Raw genomic sequence first — 25895 nt, forward strand, 5'->3', positions numbered from 1 at the left:
GGCACACTTTACAGGGCGATCGTAAAACAGCCGAGTTCTTCATAACTGACTTTATTAGCTATTAAACAAATTGCTCAACTGCTGTTATTCCCAGCGGGCTCCGCCTCGCCCCAAGGCGGGTGTCCTCCTGACCCCCCATTGGGGGCGGCTCCGCATGCTCCTCCGGCGGGTGCTTCCTGCTTTCTGAACAGCAAATGCGACTCGGCTAAAATACGCTCTGGAGAAACACTTGCTGCATACGCTGCCTGGAAGCTCCCTCATGTACGGGCCCAGCGTTTGGTTTTGGTGTAATACAGCAAGTATTTTTGACCCAACAGTGTTGGGGCCTCGGGAGCGGGGGCAGGGAGTTCTGCATGGGACCCACAGCTCTGGCACACACACCCCCGGGCTGCAATGGAGCACCCCCCTCCACCTGCTGTCTCCGTCCTAAATTCTACACATGGCTCTGCCACGTGATGTCAATCCTGCCCCCATGCCACACCCTGCTACTCTAGTCTTGGGCTGCCAGCACCCACAGCTCTGCCAGTGCCCCTCGTCATGGGCCTCACCTTGGGGCAGGATGCAGGACTGCACGGGGCCCTTCCCTCCAGCGCCCCCTTGTGACTGCTTCCTTGGCCCCACAGTGGCCTGTCTCTGTCTGGGTCTCCCCTGGCCAGGACATTTAGAAGTTCGATCCCCTTTCGAGGTAACGAAGGCCCCGCTGTACCTCCCACTCCCAATCAATATCCAAACAAATCTTTCTCCACGCTGAAGGTCTCTGCTTCCTGGAGCTCCGCAGAGTTCCTCCCAGGCTGCTCGGTCACCAGCAGGTTTCTCCCTCGCTGCCTCCCCACCCCGGTCCTGACTGCCTCACGCCCAGAGACACACACCGCTCTGCCAAAGCTCTCCCAGCTCTGCCGATGAACCTCACTCCCTCCGCTGTTCCATACCGTGGCTGGCCTTAAACCAGGGCCACCAGCCGTGCCAGACACAGCTCTGATGTGGTGATAAAGACACAGGCACACTAGGGACTAGGCCCAGATGATCCCATGGATTGCTATTCGTCATCCACCTTTGAACATGAAGGTCTCCTGCAGTACAACTCCCCTCCCTCTCCTTCCCCATGCTCGTCTTGCCTTGCAAGGGACAGGCGATTTGCTACCTGATTGAACTCGGCCAAATCAATCAATCAAACTCCCATTCCTTGGGATTCGGCGCCGCTTACCAAAGTAAAGACAATCGCACCCAGCACGGCATATATGGCATGGAGCCACGGCACCTACAGGAAATAGACAAATGCACCAGTCAGCTTTAGGAAGAAACCCAACCAGCAAGACGGGAGGGCTTGACTCACACCAGAGATGGGAGTAGAACCGAGGTCTCCTGAGCTAGCACATGAGCCACCAGACCACACTGAGCATGTGAGCCAGCCACATAAGGATCACAACGACCCTTTAGAAGGGGCATGATCTCACACACCCCTAGGCCTTACAGTTAGAAAAGGGACCACATGGATCAGGATTTTGGGTGACCAGACAGCAAATGTGAAAAATCGGGACGGGGGTGGGGGGGTAATAGGAGCCTATGTAAGAAAAAGACCCAAAAATCGGGACTGTCCCTTTAAAATCGGGACATCTGGTCACCCTACGGGGCTTGCTTTCAGAGGCAGGATCTCTCTCCCACCCCCCAGGCCTGAAAGGAGCTCGCTCTTCCCTCATCCATCCCCTCCCCCCACTGCCCCGGCAGGAGCTCACTCTCCCCCTCTACCTCCCAGGGCCGGAGGAGTTCTGTACTCTCGACGATTATTGGGGGTGCCCCTGCTTGCTCCCCCTTTCTGCACGCCCCTGGCTGCCATTGACATCTGCTGGCACGACGAATGCTCTGCCGTTCTGAATGGCAGACCCATTGCATCTCACATCGAGACACTACGCATCAGACGCCTCTTTCGAAAATGCTGGGCTTAGTCGTTACATGTCCTCAAGTCATGAGCGAAAGCACTTGGCCTCCAAGAAAGAACAGGTTCCATTCAGAGGCCAGTACTGACAGTTGCTTAAAGCAGCTGTGCTCGAAGATGATTATTCCCCTCTATTCGACATTGATGAGGCCTCATCTGGAGTACTGTGTCCAGTTTGGGGCCCCTTCCCTACAGGAAGGATGTGGAGAAATTGGAGAGAGTCCAGCGGAGGGCAACAATGATTGGGGGGCTGGAGCACATGACTTATGAGGAGAGGCTGAGGGAACTGGGCTTGTTTAGTCTGCAGAAGAGAAGAATGAGGGGGGATTTGATAGCAGCCTTCAACTACCTGAAGGGGGGTTCCAAAGAGGATGGATCTAGACTGTTCTCAGTGGTACCAGATGACAGAAAAAGGAGTAATGGTCTCAAGTTGCAGTGGGGGAGGTCTAGGTTGGCTATTGGGAAAAACTTTTTCACTAGGAGGGTGGTGAAGCACTGGAATGGGTTCCCTAGGGAGGTGGTGGAATCTCCTTCCTTAGAGGTTTTTAAGGCCTGGCTTGACAAAGCCCTGGCTGGGATGATTTAGATAGGGTTGGTTCTGCTTTGAGCAGGGGGTTGGACTAGATGAACTCCTGAGGTCCCTTCCAACCCTGATAATCTAGGATTCTATGAATTCTATGATTCTATGAATGCAGCCATCTCCAGCCTAAAGGAACGTGCCCAACTGCTTGGGGAGCCCTGGAACAGCCAATAGGACCCAGTCGGATACAGGTAAACAACTGCGGCCCCAAAGTGATTAATGGAGGCTGCCAGACTCTGGGCAACGTCCTCCTTTGTCAACATTTCCCAGTGTCCGTTGAGCACTCAGCGACGAAGAATTGCAAAATAAAAGCTCCTGGATGGAGAACAAGACGCCAAAGGCTGGGATGCCAGCACCCCCACTCCTCGCCTTTGCAATCAATCACCGTCATTAGCCACCCGTCGCAGGATGTCGGTCGGGAACAACAAACACCTTTGTTGGACCTGAACAGCGTCGCGCGCCAGAAGCATCCGCCAGAGTGGAAAGAGACAGAAAATGTGGCAGAGGGGTGATGGCAGGAGGGTGGTGAGGTAGGTGAGCGTGACAATAATCCCCCGAGAGCTGGCCACACACATGTGGCCCTTGGATATTGCTGGATTTATTCAAACACGTTAATCAGTAGCCAGCGCTTTAGTGGCTAGAACAGGGGCCTAAGCATTGGGATTTCTGAGTTCTATTCCCTGCTTTGGGAGGGGAGAATACAGGGCAAGGATCAGAGCCACTGATTGGGCCTCTGGACTCCTGGCGCAGTGGTTAGACCAGCGGACTGGCCATCAGGACTCCTGGTTTTCATTCCCAGCTTTGAGACGGGAAGGTGGTTAAAGCATGTAACTGGGAGCAAGGAACGGTGGGTTCTACACCCAGTTTTGAGAGGGCAGCACGGTGCAGTGGTTAAAGCAGCTAACGGGGAACCCACTCCTGGGTTCTAGTCCAAGCTTTAAGGGCAGGGTGTGCTGGACTGGTTAGAGCAGTTGATTTATGAGCCAGGGCTCCTGGTTTCACTTCCCAGCTCGGGGAGGGGAATGTGGTGCAATCATTAGAGCAGGAGAATGGGAGGCAGGACCCCCGGTACCTTTCCCATCGGTGCCACCAGGGCAAAGGTCAGCATTTTCAGCCAACGCAATCTCCCAGGAAGGAACAAATCCTTTCATTCAGTTGGACCAGATCTCATTATCAGTTAACTCCAGTGTCAATCTAGGATCAGTGCCACCCCCAGGCAAGGCACAAAGGGCCGAGGTTTGGGCCGAATGAGGAGGGTTGTCTGGCATTAATCCAAAAGGGACACTAAACACATGAGCCGGGGTTTCCAAAAATGTCCTCACTGCAGTCACAAGAGTGATTGCAACATACACAGACGGACCCAAACTAACTTGAATCCAGCTAGCTCGGGCCCCAGTGCAACCACGGCTGCATGGGATTCTGGGCAGTCTGGGACCGTGTGTCTGTACTCAGCTCACCCACCCTGCAGTCTGTCCTGCCACAGCGTCACTGCAATTGATTCGCGCACTAGCTAGATTAAAGCTAGCTCAGGTATGTCTATAGATGCTGCAATCACACCTCCAACTGCAGTGTAGGCACACCCTAAGGGAGTTAGGCACCTCAATCCCATCGGGCGCCTAACTCTTTTAGGCTACTTTGAAAATCCCTGTCTTGATGCCCTTCAACAGGGTTAGTTTTCAATGTGGACCTTGCCACTGCTCAACATTGGACGGTCTGAAATGCTGCACTGGGGCCATTTCTAGTTAGTTCCCCATGTCCATCTTTGATGTCTGACATCCACACATAAGGGAATGGAGCTTTATTCAGCTCAGAGGATTTTAGGGGTGTGGGGGGAGACCTGAACCTCCAGATATTCCAGGCAGCCACTCCCCAAAATCCCTAGGACATAATCTGGTTCAGTGCAAAGGAAGGAAAATTAGCTAGATAGATGTGTATGGGACTAGATTAGAAAACTAGATGTGTAATAATAATCTAGCTCTTCTCAACTGTAGATCGCAAAGCACTTTACAAAGGAGGGCCGGATCATTATCCCCATTTTACAGATGGGGAAACTGAGGCACAGAGAGGGGAAATGACTTGCCCAAGATCACCCAGCAGGCCAGTAGCAGGAATAGAACCTAGGTCTCTTGAGACTCAGTCTAGTACGCACACCACTCAAGCACACTGCTGCCCCCTGGATGGGGATAGATACAATTAACCACATTTGCCCAGAGCACCTGGCTTGTCTATCACCTCCTTCAATTCCCGGCTTGTATTCAACAAGCTATGGGGCAATTTCCTGAGCTTATCTCTGCCTGCACTTTAGCTTTTTCTGAATACAATCACTAAGCTGATATTCTGCTCCTGGATTTAAAAGGTTTGGCTGTTTATTCAACTCTGCAGTAGCAAGGCGGGGGTGGGATTTTTCCCCCCAAAGCAGTTCAAGTCGCTGCTACTCAGTGACACTGGTTTTAAATCCAGAGTCACTCCATGAAGTTCAGGAGGAGTTACGCAGATCTTGTGGGGAGGAGAAATGGGCGCTGCAGGACTGGCCATCAGGGAGTTATTAATTATTTTCATTATTGTTATATGCATTGAAGTCACAGACCAGGACCAGTCACAGACCACAGGGCTAGGCGCTGGACAACCGCAGAACAATAAAATAGGCCCTGACCCACAGAGCTGCCAATCTTACACCCAGTCGGTTTGAACCAATCAGCCACACCAATGGACAGTGGCTCTGAGCAATTCTTCCCCCGGCCCTTTTTGGAGTGGGAAGTTGGACTGTTTCACTCTCGGCTGCTCCCTGATAGGACACCCCGGGCGACTCCCTGCCTTTGCCTTCGCCCGCTCAGCAGCTGTTTCTGACCCATGGGAGGTTTGGCGGCTCAGCTGTTTGCACTTCCTGGCAGCACGATTATTAACACGATTGATTGTGACGGCTCCCCCAATCTCCAAGCCTTTGTGTCTGCTTCCGCCCACCCCCTCCTCGCGGGAGCTCTCATTCAGCAATTTATCCTCAGTGGAAACTCTACAGCGGCTGGAAAATGCTGATAAAGGGGCAAATTACTGTGAGTTCCGGCTCACTGAGAGTCTCCACTTATCACCCTGAGCCGTCACTTTGTTTGTCCAGCCTCGCTGTGCCCAGATGCCCCACACTTCTCATAGGTGACATCCACACTCATAGGTGCCGACTTATTAAGATCCCGGGGGTGCTCCGCCCCAGACCCCGCTCCCACTCCACCCCTTCCTCCAAGCCCCCACCTCTCCCCGTCTCTTTCTGCCCACTCCCCCGCCTCTTCCTGCCAGCGCTCCTCCCCCTCCCCCCAGTGCCTCCTGCATGCCGCGGAACAGCTGATCATGGCGGGCGGAAGGCGCTGGAAGGGAGGGGGAGGAGCTGTTCAGCGGGGGCACCGGTGGGCAGGAGGAGCAGGAGGCGCTGACCCATGGGGCTGCCAGTGGGTGCTGACCACCCACTATTTTTTTTTGTGTGGGTGCTCCAGCCCCGGAGCACACACGGAGTCGGCACCTAGGTACACACTGATGGGTAGCTAGAGGGACACACCCACTTACGGGCAGCTAGAGGGAAATATTCGCTCCATCCAGAGGCAATGCTGTTCAGATCACATACTTACCCCCGGAGTCACTCTGATCTGGATTACGTTGGTGTCAATCCACTGTGACACCATTGGGCTGACACAGCTGTAACTGAGATCAGAACCTGTTGATTCCAGCGGGAGATGCATCCAAATTATTCCAAGGGATGAGTTTAGCCCGGTGTTTGGAAGGACAAGGAAGCAGCCAAAGTGGGGAGGGAGGTCCTTACCCACCTTTAACCCCCATGCCCAAATAAGAGAGGTTGCCCCTGCCAGCTAGGAATCAGGCTGCATCGTGGTTTGCACCACGGGCCATCCCCATCTGATCCCGTGCACAAGAACATCCTCCCTGCAGAGGCAGCACCATGGGAGCGACCTGGGATCTGAAGAGAGAAGAGGTCACTTACGTATTGGAAGGGGAGGAGAACGGCCAGGATGATCCCGCTGAAGAGCAGCACCATGAGCATGACGAAGAGGACGCCCTGGCAGGAGGTGAAGTCAAACTGTGGAGGTAAAAAGGGGCCGTTGGTTTTATTGGCTCAGCGCGCTGGCGGTGGGCAAGGCGCACGGGACTCAGTGATGAGGTGTTGGCTCCTTTGTGCCCCCTGCTCAGCCACTCACCCAGCATCACACACGTCGCCCTGTCAGTCACTAGCCCACCTATATCCCAAATCCCATACCCAGCACCCATCGACCACGCCTATACCCCATACCCAGCACCCAGCAGATCCCACTTATATCCCAAACCCCATACCCAGCACCCATCGACCACGCCTATACCCCATACCCAGCACGCATCGACCACGCCTATACCCCATACCCAGCACCCATCAGATCCCACTTATATCCCAAACCCCATACCCAGCACCCATCGACCACGCCTATACCCCATACCCAGCACGCATCGACCACGCCTATACCTGGCATCCATCATACCCTATCTATTCCCCAAATCCCATACCCAGCACCCATCTACCATGCCTATACCCCATACCCAGCACCCATCAAATCCCACTTATATCCCAAACTGCATACCCAGCAACCATTAGACCCCACCTAGACCCCAAACCCCATACCCAGCACCCATCAGACCCCGCCTAGACCCCAAACCTGGCACCCATCAGACCCTATCTATACCCCAAACCTCATACCCAGCAACCATTAGACCCCGCCTAGACCCCAAACCCCATACCCAGCACCAATCAGACCCTGCCTATACCCCAAACCCCCTACCCAGTACCCATCAGACCCCACCTAGATCATACATCCATCAGACCCCCACCTATACACAGCACCCTTCATGTCACACCTATACCCCAACCCCCCTACCCAGCACCCAGCAGACCCTGCCTAGACCCCAAACCTGGCACCCACCATAACCTATCTATACCCAAATCCCATACCCACCACCCATCAGACCCCGCCTAGACCCCAAACCCGCTACCCAGCACCCATCAGACCCCACCTATACCCCACACCTAGCACCCATCAGAGCCCTCCTATACCCAGCCCCCTTCATACCACACCTATACCCCAAACCCTCTACCCCAGCACTCATCCTACCCCAAATCCTGTACCCTTAACCTTATAGACCAGGACTCAACATACCCCACCTACACCCGAAATCCTGTAGCCTAGCACCCATCACACTCTGGACCTTATAACTCCAAATCCTATCATTATTATACAGCTTATTCACCACCTATATCCAATCCTTATCCACCTCAGCATTGTCATCCCACTGCACCCAAAATCCAAGACTCCCCAGGACCCATATCGCACCCATACTGCAACCCCCATCCCTGTCAGAGATTCCCTCCTGTACCCCACCTGTCCCCCCTCCCCCGGCCTTTAGCTGCTTTCCCAGATCCATACTTCCTGGCCAAACCATTTGCTGCATGAGTGTCAGCTCCTCTTTCCCTCCTCCCCGCTCTGAGATGCATCCCCTGCCCCCCTGCCCTACATGCTGGGATAGTCTCACCTTAGAATCATAGAATATCAGGGTTGGAAGGGACCTCAGGAGGTCATCTAGCCCAACCCCCTGCTCAAAGCAGGGCCAACCCCAACTAAATCTACCAACACCAACTAAATCAACACCAACCTTGGTCTGGAAGCTGAAGATGGTGACGGAAAGACACACCAGGGCTGTGATCCCCAGGCACAAGAGAACCGACGTGGTGTTGTAATAGCTGCAAAAGGAACATGGAAACCACATTTCTAATTAGATCCCACAAATGGATGGAAGGAGAGAGACAATTAGGAGCTCCAGGGGCTTAGCAGAGGTAGGCAGATAAAGCATGGATGCTAGGGTCAGGCAAACAAGCATCAGGGGTTGAGATTACCCTTCACTTCCCATATGGCTAGACAGTGGGGGTTCCTGGCTAGATAGGTATGGAAAAGCCTAAGAAATGACTGATGTGTGGATTCTCCTTCTGCTATAGATGAAAGAAAATTGCTGGCAAGGCCAGCCTCAAGCCTCCAATTTGCTTCCCTCTATCCCTCTTTGGCTGGCAGAAGCCTGGATCTGTTAATATTCCTTCTGTGCTTTGCAGTAAGAGAGGTGGGACTGCCCCCTAGACACTGCTTCTGCTCCCTACACAGCGGCTGGGAGAGGATGGGAATGGCAGAGCCCTGAGCCACCCCACAGCCAGCTTTCCTGCCCCGCTCCCTACAGCACCTCCTGCTTGGAGATGCCGCGACAGGAGTGGCAGTGGACTCCCCAAAAGCCCATGCCCCTGCAATGACGCGTGGTGGCGGGGGGGGCTCTCTCTGGGGCTGGAGTTGATCTGAGCTTCCCCACAGCCAGCTGTTGGCAAAACACATGGAGTTCACACCGGCCTCCACTGGAGGTTGCAGCCGATGTCAAAGGAAGGGTCAGGTTTTGCTTGGCTATTTTAGCAGGAGCAAAGGGCCAGCGTTGCTCAGATAATTCTAACGTGGGAAACCAAGGAAGGGAGCTGCAGAGAAGAGCTGGGACGTGGAGCCAAACTAAGGAAAAGAAATCTGATGCCCAACTGATTGACCTACCTGGAGAGCATTCCAGTGAGATAGGACATGGAGAGAGTCTAGGGGTGGGGGGGAGAAAGAGAAAGCATTAGTGTTGGGGTATGCGCTTAGTTACTCCACGAATAATTACTCAGAGCTGTCCCATAATTGTCCTTCATGGAGGCAGGGGGGGTGAAGGCAGAAGGCTTCCCAGTTCCCTTGGCCACTAAGGGTGTAGGCTTCCTCCAGGCCTAACCCAGTGGTGAGGCTACATGTAGGGCGGCTGGGTGCCTGGTTTTCAACTGGAAAGTCAGGTTGAAAAGGGGACCTGACAGTGTCCGGTCAGATCTATTGACCGGACACCCAAAGTCCAGTTACTGCGAGCGGGAGAGGTGGAGAGGCGCCGGGTCATCACCTGCTCCAGCCAGGGCCACCTCCTGCCTTCGTTGGGTGGCTGCAGCTCCCAACCCCGACTCTGTAGGCTACCCTCCTGACCCAGGAAGGGGTGGGTGGGAAGGGAAAAGCAGCGAGTGACTGGGGGAGGGCGGAAGAGGAGTGGACGGGGGTGGGGCCTAGGGTGACCAGACAGCAAGTGTGAAAAATCGGGATGGGGGTGGAGGGTAATAGGAGCCTATATAAGAAAAAGACCCCAAAATTGGGACTGTACCTATAAAATTGGGACATCTGGTCACCCTAGTGGGGCCTCAGGGGAAGAGGCAGGGCAAGGACAGGGGCTCAGTGGAAGAGGTGGGGCATGGGCAGAGCTTTGGGGGGGAAGAGGCGGGGCAGGAGTGGGGCCTCAGGAGGAAGAGGCAGGGCAAGGGAGGTTCCAGCACTCCTGCTGGAGTGTCCAGTTTTTAAATATTACCATGTTGGCAACCCTAACTACGTGGACCACTTAGGAGTCACAGAGGGGCAGCAGAAGCTATCCCGACCCATAGACAGGAGTTGGCGGCTGCACTGGGGCGGTGCTGCAATCCCACAGTCTGCTCACAGGCTGGGAACCAAGATGAAACTGGCGTTCCTGATTCCGGCCCAATTTTGCTCCGCATCCGCCCCTCAGTTACCGCAGCGCAGCGAGCTGTTACTACAGACAGATGCTCGGCTCTGTCCAGAGACAGGCACCCATTTATTGTAGACGTCTTTCAATTCCTCCAGTTGTGGCACCCAGCGTAAGCAAGAAGGCAGCGAAACCTCTTTAACAGGTGCCCCAATGGAGACTGTTTCTGGATGATGGATGCTAACCTTCAAAGGGTAAAGCCCACAAGAGGGGTTTAATAGGGCACATCCCAATGCGTAGGGCTAAGAATGATACTTCCCTAGTTCCACATTGCTGCATGGGACCCAGATACCCCTCTGCCCCACTGGGCCTGCCTCCTCCTAAATTTTTTTTTTTTTACAGAGTACCGCTTCATCTCAATTTATCTAGCTCTAGTTCCACCAGCAGGGATTGGGTTTAAGGTATCAATTACTGGACCAATCTCTACGGCCTGCGTTAACCAGATGATCACAATGGTCCCTTCTGGACTCCTTAATCTCTATGAAATTGACGACACTCCAAAGGGCAGGTCAGTCACCGTGCCAGTAAGTTACTTACAAAGATACTCAAGAGGATCAGGTTCCATGGAAAATACCTCCTGCAAGTGACGTGAAAAGAGTCAGTCAGCAACACTATCCAAAGAGCAGAGTGGTTTAAAGGTGTTGCATAATGCGTTGCCTAATGTGAATTACATAATTAATTATCTGTGCAGCACATGCCGGTGAGGCAACGCAACGTTAATTCTGCTGGGTAACTATAGCGCGGTGCCCAGGGGACTTCTACGTTGCGACACAAATGGATCCGCTATATTACAGCGAAGCAACCAGGAATCTCCAGCTCTGGGACAAGACGGCAGCGTTTTCACCGTATAATAATAAACAGCATCTACGGCTGGGCATCACCGAGATACATCAGCATCACCTCTGCTATTACAGTTACAATACAACTTAGACTTTTCCTACCAAGTTGCAACTCTGATGCAGCCACTTGCAACTGCTCCATGCGTCAGCACACAACCGCTCCGTGCACCAACACACAACTGCCCCGTGCACCAACACACAACTGCATCATGTCTGCTGCCTAGGAGCACATGGCCCCATGAATCTCGGACAAGGAGATATAACTGCATTACCTCTGCTATAGCACAGCACTGAGACATGACTGCAACCCCTCTGCTACAGACAATGCAGCATCCGGGCTGCGTCTGCTCGGAGATACAACTTCGGTATGGATACCGTGTGCTACAGCCCATGAGTCAGGAACATATGGGATTTGAGCCGTGATAGGAAAGCACTAGTACGTCAGTTCAGTGGGTTGTTTAAAGCAGAAGGAAGTATTTTACCTGGGTCCGGAGCAGCAAGCCAGGATCAAGTATGTCACAAAGAACACGGCACTGTGAGAAAGAAGAAAGAGACAAAGGATGGGTGACGGAGGAAGAACCTGGCGCTGAATGCGGCTGACATGGGAAATGGAGCACTCTCGGGCTTGATTGTTCCTGCTGCGTTTTGCTGCTGACGCACCAGGGTGCTATACAGCCGAACTCCCTTAGAACACCCTGGGGAATGGCTTTACCATCCAGATCCAGATCGGAGACAGGAGGAGGTTTAAGACGGATTCTTAGGGTACGTCTACACTGCAGAAAGAGCGCCACGGCAGCACGTCTCATAGCCCAGGTCAGCTGACTCGACCCATGCTACGGGGCTAAAACTAGCAGTGTGAACATTCCTGCTTGGGCTGGAGCCCGGGCTCTGAAACCCAGCAAGAGGGGTGGGTCTCAGAGTCCAGGCTCCAGCCTGAGCCCGAATGTCTAGATTGCTATTTTAGTCCCGGAGGATGAGCCTTAGTCAGTTGACTTGAGCTCCGAGACTCAGCACCGGAGGTTTTTTTTGCAGTGTAGATGTACCCTATGGTATTTGTCTGGCACCCATTATCCTAGTGTCCAAGTGCAACCCCCATTTTACAGAAGGGGAACTGGGACTCAGAGGGAGGAAGGCCCAGATCCTCAAAGGTATATTTGGGCACCTGGAGTTAGGCACTTAAATACCTTTGAGGATCTAGGCCTATGTGACATGCTCAAGGTCACACAGGAAGTCTGTAGCAGGGCAAGAACTCAACCCCAGGTCTCCTGAATCCCAGGTTAGTGCCCCAACCACCAGACTATCCTTCCTTTACAATAATACATAAATAAGTAATAATAATAAACTCAACAGGAAAAGGAATCCGAGGGGAGAATACCCCACACAGCCCAAAACCTATTAAACTGGTCCACAAACCAAGCAGGCAAATTGCCAGAGAGTCGACCATCTCCAGAGTTGACCATCTCCAGAGAGTTGACCATGTCCAGAATTGACCATCTCCAGAGAGGTGACCATCTCCACACTTGAGCAGCTCCAGAGAGTTGACCTGCTCCCAGCAATGAAGGGATCCTCCATCCCTCCCCAGAGCATCACACGGCCCTGTGTTTTTCCACAGGGTTGACAGTTATCCTGTAATGATAAACCGATCACCCCTAGTGCCTGAGGCAGCCCGGCAGTAGGTGAGAAGGCAGGTTCCAAAGGCATTGATGGTAATCAGAGAACTGGCGGCTCATGTGTCTAATGAATAAGGAACACGAACTGGGAGGCAAACCTCACAGTCCCTGATAAATGCGCCGTTGATAGATCTGTGCTCTGTTCCTGCAGGAGGAAGCCACAGAAAGTGCTGGGGACTGGAATAATCATGGAAGAGTGGAAGGAGGCTTCCCACAGACGGAGAGAGAGAGAGAGAGAGAGAGAGGACCTGATTCTCATTACCCTAAGGCGTCATTCTGCCTCTCTGGCAGTATAAAGGGACCTTTAAGTGGGTGGACATTACAGTCACACCAATGTAAGGTCCCTTTCCACTGCCAGAGCGGTGTAACGGGGTCTTAGTGTATATGGGAAGCAGGCCCAGAGGGAATAAATAAAGCAACAGGATCAATAGAATGGATAGCGGAGAGACATGATGTGTGGGTGGATGGAAGGAAGGAAGAAAAGAAAGAATAGATAAGTCGAGTGGATGGATGGGAAGGAAAGGAAAGATAGAAATCCCATCATCCAGGATCCCTTCCCCAAAGTAGGGGCTGCAAAAGAACACTGACTGGCATCAGACACTGCGAGGGAAGAATATGAACAAACAAGGAGGTCTGGAGATGGAAAGGCAGCTGGTGAGATATCTGGGGAACCTGCCTTGATAACAAGTATGGGTCCTAATTAGAAGCAGGATCTGAATCCACACGTCTCAAAAGGGGCTTTCTCAGATCTACCAAACCTTACTCCCAGTGCTGAGGAGAACGTGTTATCCTGTAAGGGCATGAACGCTGCATCATCACCAGCTTCCTCCTCCGGCTGCTATTTTGGGTCTTTCGCCAACTTTCTCTAAGCTAGTTTCTCACCTCTGGGTTTTGGGTGTGAACTCACAAGAAACAGGTTCAGCGTGGCCTGTTCATGGCCATTTGCATCTCACACCCCACCTGCTTAATTAACTGCCAGGATGCAGACACTAACCTTGCAGAGGACCCAGGAAATGCTGCCTGGGCAAATATTTTTAACACCTCCGCTAAAAAAGATACATTCTCAATGATTATTCAGGCCTGATGACTGGTCAGCATGCCCAATGGGTGGGATCTGAGCTCGAATCCAGTGCATTCCTATCCAGACTCATACGTACTTTTCAGCTCCTCCTCTATACTTGTTGCATTCTTCAATGGCTGACAGACAGATAGACCTCAGCTGGTATAAATCTGTGCAGCTTTGACTTCCCTTTACACCAGCTGAGGATCTGGCCCAAATATTGCAACAGGCAAAGCACACATAAGCGGCCAGGGATGTGATTTTGCAGCTCATGTAGACATACCCACGCTAGCTTGACCTAACTGGCTCACTGAAAATAGCAGTGAGGACATGTGGGCCACACAATTGAGTACATACCCAGGGGGGTCTTGTGCTGCCCAAGCTGAAGCCCACACCACCGCGCTCTTGCTGCTACTTGTGGTGTAATGAGCACTGTGTTGGAATTGCAAGCGATACATTTAAGAGTGGGGGGATGGAACTTCTCTTGGGCTTGCATGCAGGCTAGGAGGCTTTGTAGTGAAGCATCTGGGAGCACCAGCAGTCAGTTTGCAGACAGATTATAGTAAGATGGGGTGAGTTGTGCCTCTCTGTGTCAGGGAGCAGCCTGTTTTCTCCCTCTCTGTTTTGGGTTCTTATGTGTTATCGTTCTGAATGCTAAGAAATAAAGCAATGTTATGTTGCAACCTTCCAACAAGGGTATTTATGTTTTTATCTAATTTCTCTGTGTGTATGATGTGAACATAACACTATTGGTACCTAAACTAGCTAGATTAAAGCTAGTTGTGGGTATGTCTCCACAAGCTGCAAGTCACACACCCCAGCTGCAGTGTAGATATATCCTTAGTGGTCAAGGTTGAGTTCAGCTTCCATTCTAAACCTCTTTTACTATTGCTCATAACTTTGTCAAGCTAATTCCCTTTGGGCTGATTTTTGCCATGCTTGGTCTCAGCTCAGAGGTGAATTTTCTTTTATATAGTCCGAATCACATCAATGCAGCTGCTTTTGAGTGCATGAACATAATGCACCCGTTCTAAGTGCCAATTTTTCACAGAGATAACACGATACTGGATAAAAGCAGATATATCAAACTTGGCTGGTTTTGTAGATCTCACTGAGATCTAAGCAAGCTGGCCAAGTTTGAAGAAAATTTGACAACAGTTAAGCAGCTGGATTGCTGAGCCCTCTGCTCAGCATGCTGACCAATATCGTTTCATTGTTTTCTTGTGCTCCCTTGTCTGTCTGTAATCAGCTGTTGTGTCTTGCCTTATAATTTGATTGTAAATTCTTAGGGGCAGGGTCCATTTGTTTTGTTCTGCATTTTTACAGTGCCTAGCACAATGGGGTCCTAGTCCATGAGTGGGCTCTTAGGGGCTACCACAATAAAAAATATTATTGTTGTTATTGTTATGTTATTATTATTATTATTGATAATAATAAAGAAAATTGGTACAGTGATTTTCAAGCTATGAGCATTTAAGTTGGAGGGGCTTCACAGATTCATAGATTTTAAGGCCAGAAGGAACCATTGTGATCATCTGTCTGACCTCCTGTTTGTGCAGGCACAGTGGAATTTTGCCACCTGGTCTTTCTCATCAATTTAAAAAGTGATAGATTATGAGTAAACTTTTCTATAGTGCCTAAGTGACTTAGGACCTCAAGTCAATGGGAGTCAGGCTTCTAAGCCACTTGGGTGCTTTTGAACATTTCACCCTGCAGCTTGGAAAATCCTCTCAACTCTGACTTCTACTGAATTCAACAACACAAGGTGATATTTCGAAACCGGCTGCCGGGTGGGACCTTAACAATATTTTGTTTAAAGTGCCCTGCAGTACATTTGATAGCGTTAAGTGTTTTGTTTGCATTCATCTCAGCACAGTAGCAAACACTCTAGCTAAGGTTACACTGAGGTTTCCGTTGTACACTTCTTGTTTTCCACAGGCTCATGTTTGTTTCTCGTCTCAAAGGTGAATTTCCTCTCCTGCACGTGGGGGCAGGTGTTCCGATGCAGCAGCGTGCTCTAGAAGTGCCTCCAAATACATTCAACCGTACACAATCTGCTCCACCATTTAAGAATGGGAAAAGGCATTAGATACTTACTAGGAAGCCCAGTACCAGGCTGGGTTTGACTGGACGTAACCTTTGACTGGCTCACTGCAGGAGAGAGAGAAAGAAAAGAGAGAGGGAGGGTCATTCACAGGACAGGGAACAGCAATCACTTCACAGACTGTTGGCTAAACGTATCCCAAGGAAGTGCGTAGTGGGTATAGAGTGGCATGCGGGTGATGGCCGCCATCTTGGCAGACACACCAGAGACTCAACCCGGAACTCCAGAGCTAAAAGCAGGAGCTGCTATAGGACCAAGCTGCCATAGCTCCTACCCTCTGCGGTTCAGTACAGAGCGGGACCTGTACCACGCACTCACCAATGGGTTATACATGCACGTGTGAGCATAAGCACTAGCAACATGACTAGTTTAGAAGCATCTATGCTGCCGATTCTGTATGTCTATATCTCAGGATAGGCTCTCAGAACTGTTCTGGGGAATTTCTATGGCCGGTGTTATATAGGAAACCAGACTAAATGATCACTTCTGGGCTTGGAATCTATGACGGATGTAGGCGTAGGGGCATCATTTCCATGGGTGATGGTATCCTGGCAATGCCCATGTCTTCTCTGGGACTCCCAGTTTGCAGGTGGGAAATTGAGGCATTTAAGAGGCTAAGTGACGTGCCCAAGGTTACACAGGAAGTTCATAGCAGAGGCAGGAGTTGAACCTGGGTCTCCCACATCAGCGCCCCAACCACTGGGCCATTCTTCCTCCCTGCTGAGGTTTAACTGATTGGAAATAAACAAAACTGTTCAATAGGAAGGCCAGTCTTGTGGAGGAGGCACTAGCTTAAGGTACATAAAGAACAGGTTCAGTTCCCACCTCCCTCATCGCTTTCCTGTGGGACCTTGTGTGAGTCACTTAATCTGTACACAGGGTCTAATAATCCTTTCTTTGTGCGTTTTCCATTTAGATTGTCGGCTATTTGGAGCAAGGACTGTCTTTTACTATGTGTGTGTGTACATTGCCTCGCTCAATGGGCCTGCTTTGAGCAGGGGATTGGACTAGATGACCTCCTGAGGTCTCTTCCAACCCTAATCTTCTATGATTCTATGATATCTGCAGTGATGTTCATGATAATAACCTGTCATCAAAGCACTTTCCTATACAAACTAATTACAGAAGCATCACACGCACCCGTGGAAGGTAGGCCGGTGTCATGATCCCCATTTTATTGATGGGGAAACTGAGGCATAAAGAGGGGAGGAGATTTGCCCAAGATCCCACAGTCAGTGGCAAAGCTAGAATTAGAAGCCAGGGAGACTGATTCCTAGGAGGCTGCACGCTCCCTTCTGAAGTCAATATTAGAACCCCGGAGACCTGACTCGGAATCCAGGGCTCTCCCCAAATATGCATATTAACTATGAACTATTTTTTTCGAAAGGAGCGAGCTATAGACACCCCGCTGTTCTCAATTATGCAGCCAAGCCTGCTGGAGGGAAAGGGCTGCCAGCTTCTTAGACAAGTCGCTGAACTTCTTCAAGTGATGGGTGATCTATTATTAATCCTAAATGTAATTTGATCTATGTGCACCCAAAACACTAAGTTATCGGAGCTACAGGGAGCCTGATACCTGCTTACTTGAGTATGGATAAGCTACTCCCCAAGGGAAAGATACCCACATATCTGGGGCTGACTTGATAATGCCCCAGGGAAAGATATCCAGGTATCAGAGTGACAGATAACGCTCAATGGAATGATACACAGGTATCAATGCCAGTTAATACCCACGGAAAAAAATTCCAGGTACCTGAGTGATGGATAACATCCAAGGGCAAGCTACCCAGGTACCTGAGTGACAGACAGCACTCAAGGGAAAGTTATCCAGGTACCCGAGTCACTGATAATGACCAAGTGTCGGTCACTCAAGGACCTGAGTGACCGATACTTGAGGAAAAGATACCCAAGTGCACAAGTAAGACATCAGAGCTGAGGATTGTTGCTAACTCCAGAGACCTACCAGAAGGTGAAGAGAGCCACAATGCTGACCGTGACAGACAGCTGGAGCATAAGAATGGCATAGACCTGAAACGAGAAACCACAGCATCTTGTCAGTGCGGATCACAGTCATGCCTGGCTGGAGGCAAACTCTGCCCCCATGCTCTCCTATCTGGATCCTCTGCTGATGGAAACCCTCCATCGGATCCTCAGGTGATGTAAGTGGCTCCATTGACATCACTCAAGCGGTGTTATTTACACCGACTGGCAATCTGGCCCATTGCTTTCAGTGGAGCGACACCAATTTACACCAGCTGGGGATCTGGCCCCGTTGACTTCACTGGAGCTACGTGGATTTACCCCAGTTGGGGGTCAGGTCCATTGACTTCAATGGAGCTATGCTGATATACACCATCTGGCCAAGGAACCATTTTGCTGCCCTAATCCGCCTTAAGAACATGTGTTCCAAACGCGTGATGGAGACGGCCCTGCGGTATCACCAGAATCCGACACCGTTAATTAACTCTTTCTGCGCCATTTTGGGCTCATCCTCCACAGTGGGCCTGAGCCAGGTAGCTCAGACGCAGATCTGAACGTGCCCCGATTGACGTGAGCATGAAGGCCCTGCAGCGTGGCGCTCGCTGGGTCTCACCAAGCCGTGCACTGGGCTAGCACATCATTGCACTGGCTGGGATCATGGAGCAGCGTCTTACTTCATTCTCCCACACACACACTCCTCTTGGGGCCCATTAGCTTCAGCCAGGATCCCTATGTAAGCTTGGGAGGCTGTCCCAGGAGGTACCTTTCTGACGAACACTCTGCGCACGTTTTTGTCATCCCAGTTGAAGGTCGTGAGTAGCTCCGTGTCTCCGGGGTACCCTCCACTCCCGTAGTTTGGGCTGGCACCTGGAAAGAGAAAGGCACATCAGATGCCACCTCCCAGCTTTGCCTGTCACCTCAGCTGTGTCCTGCCACTTCCCCAGGGGGCACTGGGGTGTTGTCTGAAACCAGGGGTGGATTCAAGTTTATAGCAGGCCTGGATTACCCCCCAAACCTCAAGATTTGCCACACACGTTGCACCACCAGCCCAAGGAGATACTTCCACTAGGCATCCCAGCTTAGACCCTGTCTTCCTGAGCCCTTGATCTTCCTACCCAGCCAACCACATCAGGGACGTCTTCCTGTGGCTTTGACTCTGAATTATCCGCTGCATCCTGATCCTGCCTGAGCTCAGATCCTGCCTCAGTCCATGCCTGGCCTGAGACACAATTCAAGACCAAAGGAAAGGTCAAGAGAAGAAAAGACCCTTCCCCAGGAGCTCCTAGCTGGGAGGCACAAGCGTTTTGCTGTCCACACTCCAACAGCGATAAGTGCCGCTCTGTCGAAGAGAACTAAAAGCGCAGATCTCCTGGGAGCTGCAACCACAAGCCCTGCCCTGGCATGACAGGATCAGAACAATAGCATGCCCCCTGCAACAACTGCATACGCTAGAGTGTGGGCGGGCAGGACTTAATGCAAAGCCACCGGTCGCCTTCCAGAACTTGACTTCCCTCTCCATTGTAACACACCCCGAGGCAGAGAAATCAGGTGCCAACGTGCTGGCACCAGGAGCTGCGGGACATGACTGGACTGCCTGGCGTCGGTCGTTCAGCAGCAGGAGAGAGTCGTTTCAACAGGACGTGGGACAAACTGGCTGCTGGGAGACAGTTCACTGGGACGTATCAGCTGTTGGGTGTCATGGGGATGATCTCTAAGATCTCAAGGCCGAGCTAGGCAACTCCTCACGCTCCCCACGGATGAGCCCCAGGTCACCTGCTCTTGTACCACATTTGGGTGGGGGTCCCAGAGAAGAGGAAATGGCCTCACACACCCTTGTGCCTCACCCCCACGGAGGGAGTCCTGGAGCAGAAATGCTGACATCATATAGTGACCCACTCCGAGGATGGGGGCCCTGGAGAACACTGCCCACCCGATTATCTTTACCTGAACTTGGGCATGGCGAGAGGGCGTTAGGCACTCTGTATTCAGGGCCCAGTCTCAGTATACATTAGAGCAACCTTTGGGCTACCCTAACTTCTCATGGCTGCCTATGGGCTCTGAAAAAGAGATAACTGTCACAGCAGAGTGTCCTCTGGCCAGGCTCCCTACCCATCCCCTAAGCTGGCGAAGGCCCTCCACAAAAGCGGATTCTCAGGGGGCGGTTTAAACCCACTGTGAGTCCACTTTACACTGCCAGAGAGGCATAAAATGGCCTTTGATCCACTGAGACCTGGGCCCCGTGTTCTCAGCGGTCTGTAACTGTTATCAAAGGAGCACCTTTCTGGAAACCTTCCCCTTCCTCCCCTTTGAGCACTGAGAGCATGGAAAGTTTTAAGTCTGTTAAGCGAGCGGTTTGGGAGTTGCCGTATGTGACAACATAAAAGGTCACAACCTACTGTAAAAAAAAAAAAGCTGTTGATTAACTCAGTCATAACTCAAAAAAAGAAAAGATAAAGTATGTCCCAGTTCTGGTTAAACAAACTCAACTAAAGAGCTGTTAACCTTGGAACAATGGCCACCGAGCCCAGACGAGTTTTGCCGTAGCAGGAGGAGCTCAATGATCCACTTGAAGATTGCTCCATAACCTGACCATCAGGCTAGTTCTTGTGGCTTGGGAGTAGACTTGCAGAGCGGGGCAAAGAATGTATTTTTCGGTTCACCGGCACTTTTGAAAAGTCGGGGGGCAGGGAGCAGGGAATTGTGTCAGGTCGGATAGAAAACGAACCTTTTTTGAAAATTTTGGGTAAGTCGGAAAGTAAAAAGAAAAAACGGGAGTGGGGGGAGGAGGGGGTCAAACAAACTGTTTTGTATCGACCCAATCAAAACATTCTTCATGCTTTTGAACTGTTTTTTTTAATGACATCAAAAGAAACCATCAAAATGAAAATCAAAAAAAAATCAAAAATCAAAATGAAATCAAAAGAAAGTTTCAAAAGTTTCAGGGGGCGGGGCACAGCCGCTGCTGAACAGTGAACAAGAGGCAGAGCAGAATCCTGTTTCTGGGGAGAATTTACAGAAGTGGGACCCAATTATCCAAACTAGAAGTGTGGCCAAGACACGGGGCGAACACCCGTATTCTTGCTAACAGTGTCATGGGATCTTTAATAGCCATCATGAAGGCTCAGATTACACCCTTACTTTCCAGCCATGGCCAGAGGCCTCACCTTTCACTGAATATTAAATACCCCCACATGGATGCAGCTGTCCTGTCACCCACAGCCCTCTGCTAAACTAACTCTGCAATCCCCTGGCGCTGTCTAATTGCCTGAGAATTAACAGGTGCCTGCCTCATTTCTTGTGACAACTCATTTCCCAGGCGCACAGGTTGCTTTTTCAAGGAGGTCCTCTGCGCTGCCCCTGATGCGAGTTACACGCAGGGCTGCTGACTGACTTGCCCACAGACACGGAGTGTCTCAGCACTGAGCCTAGATCAGAGAGAACCCAGGTCCCTTACTGCCTTCTAGACCTGTTCCCAAACCAGAGCTCTTCATTAAGAGGCCTTCTTTGCCTATAATGAAACACAAACAGGGAAGAGCAAACCTGCCCAGTGGATCATCTCTGAGGTTTAGCGCATCTAAGCCAGGCCTGCAGCAAACGTCACCCCTGATCTATGGGAAGGGTAAGAGCAGGGAAATTCTCAGGTACATGGGACTATCTGGATGACTGAGTTGACAGTAGGGGGCAGAATGTGATGTAACCGTAGCCGTGGCAACCAGTGATGCTGTTGCAGAATAATAATCCTTAGCCCTTATCATCACTAGATCTCAAAGCACTTTGCAAAGGAGGTCAGTATCATTATCCCCATTTTACAGATGAGGAAACTGAGAGAGGGGAAGTGACTTGTTTGTGGTCACCCAGATGGCCAATGGCAGAGCCAGGAATAGACTCTAGGCATCCTGAGTCTCAGTCCAGTGTTCTAGCCACTAGGCAATACCATCTAGTGAGAGAGGATCAGGGATAACTGAAATGGGGAAACTGAGGCACAGAACAGGCATACAAGTCAAGTTTAGAATTCAGTAGTCTCTGGCTCCCAGCTCTGTGCTCAAACCATTCGTCCATCCTATACTGCACATCAGATCAGGTAGACAGAGTGAGAAATACCATAATTAGATAGATACATAGGCAGGCAGGCATGTACAGTGACAATGATGATAGAGGGGTACCATGAATGCCAGAGGTTGATCGATCTCCCATAATTCATTGAGATGTAAATACGATAAGTGAGTTGACTGGAAGCCGATGGCACTGTTGATAAGAACCATGGTGTGGACAGATGACAATAATATCGTCGCTCGTGACACGCAGAGGGGCTGGTGCTGAGAAAGAAGTGTTTACCAAGAGATTGAAGACCATACTGCTCCTCTCTAGCCCCTCCCAGGGAAATGGGGAGAGCCGCTGGCACTGAGAAGGACGTGTTTACCAAGAGATTACCAAGGCCTTATTGCACCTCCCTCCCCCGGCCCACCCAAGGTTCTCCATGATCTTTACAAGCAATTCCAAATTTAGCTCCACTGTTCCCTTGTGATGCAGGCAGGTGCCAACAGCTGGAGGTTACAAACACGGACACTGAAGCACAGAGAGGGACGTAGGTGCCTAAATATCTTGCTCAAGGTCACATGGGGAACATTTGGCATAGCCAGAAATAGAACCCAGGATCCTGAGTCCCTGTGTCCCAAGTGCCTCAGCTTGCTGTCCTCGCTGCTGGAAGTCCAGTAACTTCTCTGTTCTCGGCCTCAGATCCAGGGTGCAGTTAAATTCAACACAGCCCTCCATAATCCAGCAGCAGCACCAGCCTATGCTATGCAATGTACCTTCAATGTCACTCACGGCAAGCTCAGGGATTGGATTTGCCAAACCCAGTTAACCACTGGCCCATCTAGTCCTGCATCCCAGCTCTCACCGATGGGCTTAATGCCCACGGCATCATGGGAAGGTGAAAAACACCACCTTGCACGGAGCCTCTCGTGCAACACCAGACGGTCCACTGAGTGCCCTCGAGAACAGCCGTTGTCGTGTGCTCCGCAGGCTGAAGTGCGGTTATCCTTGTAATTCTCCTATTTTGTGCACAGGTTACGAACGGTCTATTATTTTAGAGTTCCAAAGGTTCAAACCCCCTTGTCAATGTGGGCCCCCCGCCCCCTTCCAGAGGCAGGGCTAGCCCACTGGGGGCCCTAAGTAGGAATATTCTCAGGGGGGAGGCCCCACACACAAGACATAAAAAAGCAGATAGGGGTCTCCCTTGAGCTGCTCAGGGCCCTAAGCAATTGCTTAGTCTGCTTATGCCTAGCGCCCCCTGCCCCTCCATGCCAGAGAGGACGTGAGTCTGTTACAGCTGCCAGCTCAAGCTATATAGACTCACCTGGTTAGCCCTGTTCTGTCTCTGCTGGGTTGGCCACAGCCGTCACACAAGAGTGCCAAGCACCGCAGCTTCATATCTCCCCAAAGACCGTCTCCTCTCCTCCTTCTTTGCATCACTGTCACCTGCCCTACCATCCAGGCATGCAAGCTCACCTCCCAAAGGTTCTCATACAGCTCCTCTTACCCTACGATCTGAAGGCCTCATAGAATCATAGAATATTTGGGTTGGAAGGGACCTCAGGAGGTCATCTAGTCCAACCCCCTGCTCAAAGCAGGACCAGCACCAACTAAATCATCCCAGCCAGGGCTTTGTCAAGGCGGGCCTTAAAAACTTCTAAGGATGGAGATTCCACCACCTCCCTAGGTAACCCATTCCAGTGCTTCACCACCCTCCTAGTGAAATACTGTTTCCTAATATCCAACCTAGACCTCCCCCACTGCAACTTGAGACCATTACTCCTTGTTCTATCATCTGCCACCACTGAGAACAGCCGAGCTCCATCCTCTTTGGAACCCCCCTTCAGGTAGTTGAAGGCTGCTATCAAATCCCCCCTTGCCATCGATAATGCATTTATCTTCCCAGCACCGCTCCAGAGGGTAATATATTACCTCCAATTTACAGATGGGAAACTGAGGCACGGACAGGCTCAGTGACTTGCTCGAGGTCACCCAGGAAGGCTGTTGCAGAGCAGGGACTTGACCCAAATCCTTGGCTAACACCCTAAACGCTAGGCCAGTGGTAGGCGGACTGCGGGCCAAATCTGGACCGCCAGATGCTTTTGAACAGACCCGGGAATATTTTTATTTACTTGTTATCAATATTGTTATTTTATTATTATTATTTTCTCTGGACTATACCCTGACCAAGAAATTTGGACCTTGACAAAAAATAATCGACTACCCCTGCACTAGGCCATCTTTCCCTTTAAGCTGGCTCACCATAGGCGCTGACCCCGTGGGTGCTCCAGCACCCACTGGCAACCAGCTCCCCCCACCCCACCCCCCAGCACCTACCATCCACCGGCGGCCCTGCCGATCAACTCCTCCCCCTCCCTCCCAGCGCCTCCCACCCACCGCGATCAGCTATTCCGCAATGTGCAGGAGGTGGTGGGAGAGAAGGGGAGGAGCAGGGATGGGGAGCGCTCAGGGGAGTGGGCAGGAGAGGTGGGGAAGAGGCAGGGTGGGGGTTTGGGGGAAGGGGTGGAGTGGGGGTGGGGCCAGGATGGAGCAGGGGTGGGAAGAGGCAGGGCGGGGGTGGGGGCTTGGGGGAAGGGATGGAGTGGGGGCGGGGCTGGGGCTGAGGGGGTGTTGAGCACCCCCAGGGAAAATTACAAGCCGGAGCCTGTGCTGTTCACTCCTTACTTCCAAGATGCTGCCACTTCTTCCCCTGCTTTGCCCATTAACTCACTGCTTTCCTAGGCAAACACTCCAAGTCAATGAAAATTTAACCTGTGTGACAGCCTCGGGATCTAGCCACTCTGCTAATAAGGTGAACCCAGTGCTCTTGCCTATTCAAGAGCAGGGCAGGTAATGTTTGGCCTCCCACGCTAAAATAAACCAAGCCGCATCTTTTTGCCCCACTCAGTGCATTTATGTTTGCCTCTGGGTACTTCGTACATTACACAGTGGCTGTCAGTGCAATGTCACACACACACAGCCCGGATATAGGATCCCCCAGCTTGCAGCCAGGCAGGGGTCAGAGAGATCAGAGAAAGAGGAAAGGGACCTGGAGTAAGAGGAATGTGGTGGCCATCAAGGGAGCTGCCAGGGAGATGCTATGGGGGAGGGGGGGACTCCACAGGGCCGGCGCAACCCATTAGGCGACCTGGGCAGTCGCCTAGGGCGCTAACATTTGGGGGGCGGCAACCGCGGCGGCTGGATCTTTGGCCACCCCGGTCATCGGCGGTATTTCGGGGGCGGGACCTTCCGCCGCCTAGGGCGGCAAAAAAGCTGGCGGTGCTCCTAGGACTCCATATGATGGCACATACAACTGGGCACACAGCTGCAACGTGGGAATTTTGCCAGGCTCATAAACTGCATGGGTCTGGAGTCGATAGATCAAAGCAATCCCCCAGTGTATTTATAACCTTGTAACTTGCAATTACGTGTTATTTATCGCCTCTCTGTTACGGACACGTACACCAAGGCAGAAGGGGACGAGGGAGAAAGATTCAGAGGCAGTCAAGGTGCAAGTGTCTTCAGGGAGCTCCAGATAAACAGCTCAGCGACTTACTAGCCCCATGCTTCCCTGCAGCGGGAGGTCTCCATGGATGCATCTTTACCATCATTGGAGCCCTAAGGATGCAGTTACAGGATGTAACAGAAATAATCCCCATACACACACACACCTGGAAATTCAATCCAAACAAGCCAGGAGTCAGATGCATCCACCAAAGACACGACCTGAGATTCACTATAACACGACCAGCTGTTTGCTTACTAAGAAATCAGCCCTACCAGGGGCCGTACAGTCAGGACTCCTCAGTTTATCCCCCTCTCTGAGAGGGAGTAGGGCAGGGATGGCCAACCTGAGCCCGAGAAGGAGCCAGAATTTACCAGTGTACATTGCCAAAGAGCCACAGTAATACGTCAGCAGCCCCCCATCAACTCCCAGTGCCTCCCACCCACCAGCAGCCCCGCCGATCAGCGCCTCCCCCTCCCTCCCCGCACCTCCCCATCAGCTGTTTCGTGGCGTGCAGGAGGCTCTGGGGGGGAGCAGGGAGGAGCGAGGACACGGCAGACTCAGGGGAG

The 25895-nt window shown here is 51.6% G+C and overlaps 1 protein-coding gene across 1 annotated transcript in view; it reads right to left on the reverse strand.

Moving 5' to 3' along the window:
• FAIM2 (Fas apoptotic inhibitory molecule 2) overlaps positions 1 to 25895 on the reverse strand; it is a 32544-nt gene that overhangs the window by 1277 nt on the left and 5372 nt on the right. The window contains exons 3-11 of the mRNA XM_065419257.1: positions 18550 to 18653; positions 17770 to 17834; positions 15800 to 15853; positions 11455 to 11505; positions 10671 to 10710; positions 9116 to 9153; positions 8190 to 8277; positions 6496 to 6591; positions 1205 to 1258 (exon numbers count right to left, since the gene is read on the reverse strand). Coding sequence (XP_065275329.1) covers positions 1205 to 1258; positions 6496 to 6591; positions 8190 to 8277; positions 9116 to 9153; positions 10671 to 10710; positions 11455 to 11505; positions 15800 to 15853; positions 17770 to 17834; positions 18550 to 18653 — 590 coding nt within the window. The remainder of the gene's footprint in view (positions 1 to 1204; positions 1259 to 6495; positions 6592 to 8189; positions 8278 to 9115; positions 9154 to 10670; positions 10711 to 11454; positions 11506 to 15799; positions 15854 to 17769; positions 17835 to 18549; positions 18654 to 25895) is intronic.

This window comes from Emys orbicularis, chromosome 19 (genome assembly GCF_028017835.1).
Source record: "Emys orbicularis isolate rEmyOrb1 chromosome 19, rEmyOrb1.hap1, whole genome shotgun sequence".
NCBI lineage: Eukaryota > Metazoa > Chordata > Testudines > Emydidae > Emys > Emys orbicularis.